This window comes from Gekko japonicus, unplaced genomic scaffold (assembly GCF_001447785.1).
Source record: "Gekko japonicus isolate JY-2015 unplaced genomic scaffold, Gekko_japonicus_V1.1 scaffold131, whole genome shotgun sequence".
Lineage (NCBI taxonomy): Eukaryota > Metazoa > Chordata > Lepidosauria > Squamata > Gekkonidae > Gekko > Gekko japonicus.
The window spans coordinates 3173043-3179674 of record NW_015167061.1 but is presented as its reverse complement, the minus strand read 5'-3'; the positions used below and the strand labels follow the sequence as shown (position 1 = coordinate 3179674).

At 48.1% G+C, this 6632-nt stretch overlaps 1 protein-coding gene across 1 annotated transcript in view; it reads right to left on the bottom strand.

Moving 5' to 3' along the window:
• Positions 1 to 6632, bottom strand: part of CROCC (ciliary rootlet coiled-coil, rootletin) — a 47066-nt gene that overhangs the window by 2132 nt on the left and 38302 nt on the right. The window contains exons 32-34 of the mRNA XM_015412582.1: positions 1234 to 1449; positions 274 to 498; positions 11 to 160 (exon numbers count right to left, since the gene is read on the bottom strand). Of these exons, the coding sequence (XP_015268068.1) occupies positions 11 to 160; positions 274 to 498; positions 1234 to 1449 (591 nt within the window). The remainder of the gene's footprint in view (positions 1 to 10; positions 161 to 273; positions 499 to 1233; positions 1450 to 6632) is intronic.

Here is a 6632-nt window from a genome sequence, read left to right as displayed (position 1 = left end):
GGGGCCTTGCCTCCTCTTGCTGCTGCAGGCAGCCGCCAAGCTCCTCCTTCTGCAGCTGCAGCTCCGCCTGCTCCGCCCGCAGGGCCTGCAGGGCCTCCATCAGCAGCCCTGTCTCCTCCTTCGCTCCCGAGAGGGCCCGGCGGGCCACCTCCAGCCGCTCCTGAAAGACAGCCGAGGGCACCCGGGTCACCCACCCAGCAGGACGATGACGGGGGCATGAAGGTGCTGGCCCGGGGCAGAGGGGAGCCGTGGGACTCCTGGGGACAGGCGTACCTGCAGCACCCGCCGCTCATGCTCGCTGGCCGCCAGCGCCTTCTGCAGCTCCAGCACCTTCTCCTGGGCTGCGCCACTGTTGGTCTTGCTCTCCAGCAGGGAGGCCGAGAGCGCCTGCACCTTCTCCTGGAGGGAGCGCTCGGTCTCCACAGCCTTGGCCAGCACCAGGTTAAGGCGGTCCAGGGACAGCTGCTGGGCACCCGCCCTCCTCTCCCCCTCGGCCACCTGTGGCGGGCAAGATGGGAGCGAGTGAGTGGGGGGGGACCCCCCACATGCGCAAGAGCGCCTCGGGCTCATGACAGCTCTCTGGCTAAGAGCTTGGCTTCCTGGGCCAGGCGTCTCCGCCTGCCACCATGGGATTCGTGTCTCCATCAAAAAATAACAATTTCCATTTTAAAAAAACCTGCTGCCAATTAAATTAGCAGGATCTTTCCAACTGATCAGCAGGTTGGAAGGCGTGTGGAGTGTGTGCGCTTTCTTAATGTGCTATCAGCCTGCCATAGGGTGTCACCTTTGAACTGCAATTAGCTCATCAGAGTCTAGGGACCGCCACGCATCCTTCCCTCTCCTGCTCGTGGGATTTCTGTCCTGGGGTGGCCGTGATGGCCCATTCATTCTGCCCTCGGCCACCAGGCACCTGAAAGGCCTGCTGGAGCACGGTCTGCTCAAGATCTGTTAAGGTCTTCTGCGTACAGAAGCGGCACAGAACCAGTCGCCTTCTGCAAGCGCCTCCTTCTGGAGAATCTCAGCCTTTACTGAACAAGGAGCGAAACCTCCCCCGCTTTCTAGCCCAGGCGGCTGCAGCAACAAGCGGCACAGGGGCTGAGACCACCCCAGAGCACCACGGGGCCTGCCTGTCACATGCCCTACACACCTCCCACCCCCCTGCAAGCAAGACTCCCCCAAGTCAGCAAAGAGCGAGCATCAGTCAGAACGGCCCCGGGTGCCCGCCACAAGTACCTCCCTCTGCAGAGCGTCGACACGGTCCCGCAGCCCCTGGAGCTCCACCTGGCGATCGGAGAGGCCCAGCCGGGATCTCTGTAGCTCCCCCTCCAGCGAGCGTCTCGACAGCTCCACTTGGGTGCAGCGACCCTCTGCAGCATCCAAGACGGCCTTCAGGCGCTGCTTGTCCGCCTCCAGCTTGGCCTCACCCGCTTTCATCTTGCCAAGCTTCTCCTGGGGTGGGGGTGGGGGGAGAGGCTGAGGGAGACCTTGGAAGGCTGCCGCTGCCTCCTCCTCCTCCTCCCTGGGCCAGAGGCTCAGGGGGCCCCTCAGGAAGGCAGCCACTCTCTGAGGATACCAACGTCTGATCCAGCTCAGAACCAAGGGCCGACTCCCCCCCACGTCACTCTGCCTTGGGTCACTTCACCCTTAAAATGACTGATCATTCTTTTGAACTAGGTGCCTTGCCTTTTAAACACATGTATATTCTTCTTTAAAATGCAAATCACAAGCAAGAACGGCAATTGCTACCTGCTGGAAAAACCCAAACCCTCCCTCATTAGGACTTTGGTATCAAAAATTGTGGGATCAATTCCTAATGAATTCAGTTACCAATAAATTGAACAGAACAGCTCCAAAACCTATAGAAAGACCTATAATGGAAAAATGGGATCCCATATTGGATTTCTTAGTAACAGAAGATTTTTTACCCCCATCTTGGTAGCAATTTCGGAAATGGATGTGAACCCTCTCTCGTCATAGATAAAGGAAACAGGTTGGATTTGTTGGACACATCATTCTTATAAAAATATAATATACCGATTCTTAATTACTTCTTATAGGATTAAAATCGTGAGAACAGCGTTCTATTTCAGAGATAACAGAGTGGACAGTTTATTCTTTTATTGTTGATGCAAATGATTGTACTTTTTCTGACTTTTGATGTTACATACCTTGATACAAGATTTATATTATTGATATTGTACTTACATTTTCTGTACCAATTCACAAAATAAAGAAAAAAGCTTATTAAAAAAAAATGCAAATCACAGAGCTAATTTCCAAGAAAAAACAAAAGAAGAGTCAAAGTTTCTCCCCGTCCCTGCCCAACCCCCAGGGGACACCGAGGCTGGTCCTAAAAGGCACAACCCCCTTTTCCGGCTGGGCAGCCCCACAGCCGCAAGCAGTGCCCCCCCTTCCCCCAGGATTCGGGGCGGACTCTACCCCAGAGTCAGGGTCACTGTCTCCAGTCAGTCAGGCGCCCCCACCCAGGGGGAGAGTCCCTCGAGGAGTGCAGGAGGCCAGAGGAGAAGAGACTCAAAGGGACGGTTGGCCTCTGGCATTTTTTCTCCAGATGGAGGAAATTTCACACACACACACACACACACACACACACACTCTCTCTCTCTAAAATAATTGCCAAATGGGGCTTTTGATTCCACAGGAATGAAAGGAGAGCTCTTTAGTCCTCAGCTCCTCTTGCCCCAGAGGCATGGGGGATACAAACACACGTGAAGCTGCCTTCTGCGGTATCAGACACACACACACACACAGACACCCCCCCGCCCAGCCCATCAAGGCTCTCCAGGGTCTCCGGCAGAAACAGATCTTTCCCATCCCTGCCTGGCCCTTTCAGCAGGAGATGCAGCTGGGGATTGAACCTGGGACCTCCTGCAGGCCAAGCAGAGGCTCTTCCACTGAGCCACGGCCCCTCTTGACAGCTCCCCAGGGTCTCAGGCGGAGGTCCTTCCCATCCCCTCCTGCCTGGCCCTTTCAGCTGGAGATGCAGCTGGGGATTGAACCTGGGACCTCCTGCAGGCCAAGCAGAGGCTCTGCCACTGAGCCATGGCCCCTTTCCCACACGCTCAGCGGCCCTCAGAAGGTTCAGAGGTGCTCCAGCACTTTGCGCGATCTAGCCATCTGAAGGCCCCCCTCCCCCCCCCCAAATGCCCACCCTGGACAAAAGCCTCTTCTCCGTGTGCCTGGGCGCAGCTGGCAGGATCCACGCCCAGGACACGCCCAGGACCCTAACCCAAGCAGGAGCTAATATCTCCCCCTCTCCTAGGCCTCCACTAACCCCCCACCCCACCGGCTCTCTGCCCCGCCTTTCTTTCTCCTCCCAGGAAGGACTTACAAAACTCAGGCCTCCCTCGGCAGCAGACGGTTCACCCTGAACCCCAGGGGGTGGGGGACTGTTGGATGTTAGAACACTTCTATTTGGTATTTACTGGGTTAATACTGTGTACTGAACCACATGTTTGTTTGTATCCTATCTGCTTAGAGAGCTAGAAAGCCCGCCAGTTTGAGATGTAGTTTGTTGTCCTGATTGGAAGATAGAGTACCTAGAATTAGCATTTTATGACTCTTTGTCCAGAGCAAGAAGAAGCTCTAGTCTCCATTAGCCTGAGGATGAGTTAAGATGTCTCCATTAGTCTTAGGAAGATCTAAGTAAGTTATCTAGATATGAGGATGTAGAAATAAAGCTCTTTGTTATTTTTCATCCTGTTTACCCTACCCTTGTTAGGTTGATAGTAAACTTTTATATTTTAAACTACCATGGACTCAAGACTCATTTTACTCTGCTAACTCTGCCTAATTAACTTTAAGAAAATTAAATACAAAAACTCCAATAGGTTATGTTGCCCAGATATGTTTTTCTGCAGAGTTTTTGAGCCATGTGTATTGAAGTTTAATTAAGGATAGAAAAGATTTTTTTTTGAAACATTTTCCTGGGAGAGAAGATTTTTTCCTTGCCATTTTCTTGAGTCTGCTAAGCCTTGTGCTTGCAGAACAGAAAGGGAACAGAGAAGTTTCATCTCCTGTTGTGATCTCCAAGACAAAAGGAATTCCCAGAGAGCTGAAATCAACAGCCACGAGAGAGAAAGAGTGGAAGATCACAAGCCCCGATCGATCCCAGACGACCGACGTTCGCCTTCTACAAAGGGAAGTTGGTAAAGTAAACAAAAATGGCGTCTTCGCACAGTTATAACATACCAAAATTATCTTCCAGTAATTATCGTTTCTGGAAAGAATGTTTGAAGTGTGTATTGGAAGCCACTTCTTCTAGCTATGTGTTAGAACAAAATCCGCCCACGAATAACGCTGACCAACTCAAAAAATTTAAAGAAAAGGATGGTCACGTGAAGGCTTTAATCCTTGGAAATGTTGTAGTGTGTGATAATCAACGGTTATTATCGTGCCAATCAGCAAAAGAGATGATTTCCCATCTAGACAAGAAGTATGCTGCAAAATCAAAGGCTAACAGCATCTTTCTTAATCAACAACTGTTTAATTGCAAAATGCAAAAGGGAGACACAATGAGTGTGCATTTGAGTAAGATGATTAATATCTTTGATGAACTTAAATCCATAAATGACCCGCCTTCTGAGAGCTCTGTTCTTGCCGCTATTTTAAACTCATTGCCTGATAATTATGAGGTTCAAGTGGCCCATTTACGTGGTATAGAAAATTTGACGATAGACCATACTATTTGTTACCTGGAGGCGGAGGGCCACCGCAGAGAACAATTGAATGTAACTGAAAGTGTTTCTGTGCTTAAGATCAGTGATTCTCGCCACAAAGGAAATGCAAAGAAGACTGTTAAGTGTTTTGTCTGTTCAAAACTTGGGCATCTTTCCCATCAGTGTTGGTTTAAAGACAAAGCAGATCAAAGGCATGAAACCATGCAGCCGGCCGCTAAAACCAGAAGCCCCAGAGGCCGTGGTAACGCGAGACCGAATCGCTCTCAGGAGCAAGCAAAAACCAAACCCGTATTTTACCTAAGACAGGCACAGCCAGAAAATGCAGAAAAGCGAGAAAAATGCGCGAATGTGCTAGCAGTAACTACTGATCATAGAGATGAATCTGATAAATCATTATGGATGTTAGATTCAGGATCTCATTGTCACATATCAAATAATGCTGAAGATTTTGTTAAATTGAATAAAGATAAAAGACCCAAACTACTTAAAGTGGATAATGAACCATTGCAAGTTGCTGGAACAGGAAAAATTGTTCTTAACGTTTTGAATTGTAGTGGCCAGGTTCAACAAATGACTTTGAATGATTGTGTTTTTGTGCCTGAAGCAAGTATTTGTCTGATTTCTACAAGGAGAATTATTACTGCTGGTTTTAAAATTAGTCTTGAACAGGAACAAGGCAAAATATGGCACAAAGATGGAATTGAACTAATGATAGAAGAACATGAGGGTTATCATTATGTAAGAAATCTTGCCATAGCTGAAAATGATGAATTGGACACCAATGGGCCTGTGTTCCACACAAAATCATCTGAATGTGATCACAAAGACTGTTTATATAAATGGCATGTGATGTTTGCTCATAGAAATTTGCAAAGTGTGAAAAAGCTTTTGAAGGACTGTAATATTGATGCTGTTGAATGCAATGCTGTTAGAAATGGTTGTGAAACCTGCTTTAAAGCAAAAGGCACAGCGCCTAGTTACAGAGGGAAAAATCCAGAACAAGATAAAGGTTTTCTAGAGACTGTGTACTCAGATCTTGTTGGTCCTATAAAACAATCTACTGGAGGTAGTAAATACTTTGTGACTTTTATGGAAGCAAAATCCAGATATGTCTATGCTTACCTACTCAAAAGTAAAGATCAAGTACTTGACAAATTTAAGTGCTATGTTGCTGCTGTTAAAAACAAATTTGGCAAAGCACCTGAAGTGTTATTCACTGATAATGGGACAGAGTATTGCAGCAGTGAGTTCCAAAGATTCATGGAACAGGAAGGAATTGAACATCAAACAACAATTGTTTATTCTCCCCAACAAAATGGCACAGCTGAACACTTAAACCGAACCATACAAGAAATGGCGCGTTCTATGCTAATACAATCTGGACTTTCAGAAAATATGTGGGGTGAAGCAGTCAATACAGCTGTTTACCTGTACAATAGAGTTCCATCTAAGACTACAAATAAAATTCCTTTTGAATTATGGCATAACAGGATGCCTGGACTTAAACACATTAGAGCATTTGGATCTAAAGCCTATGCCCACATTCCAAAAGAGAGAAGGGGCAAACTAGACCCAAGGGCAGAAACTGGTATCCTAGTGGGGTACGCTCTTGGAGGAAAAGGGTACAGAATTTATGATCCTACAAACTGTGTAATTAGAGAATGCAATGTGGTACATGTTGATGAGAGTAACATCCTACAAACTCCTAAGCCAGCTGAGTCCACAGCACAACCTGTCAATCAGGAATCCACAGATGTCTCCTTCTTCAACGTGTTTGCTTGGCAATCTGCAGAGACCACCTGTGACCAGGCAGGTCCATCTCCACAAGAGAATTCCACCTCAGAAGGGGAACAAGAGAGTTCCAGCTCAGAAGGGGAACCAGGAGAGGCAACGCCAAGGGTAAGAGAGACAACTGCTGTGAGACAATCAGCGAGG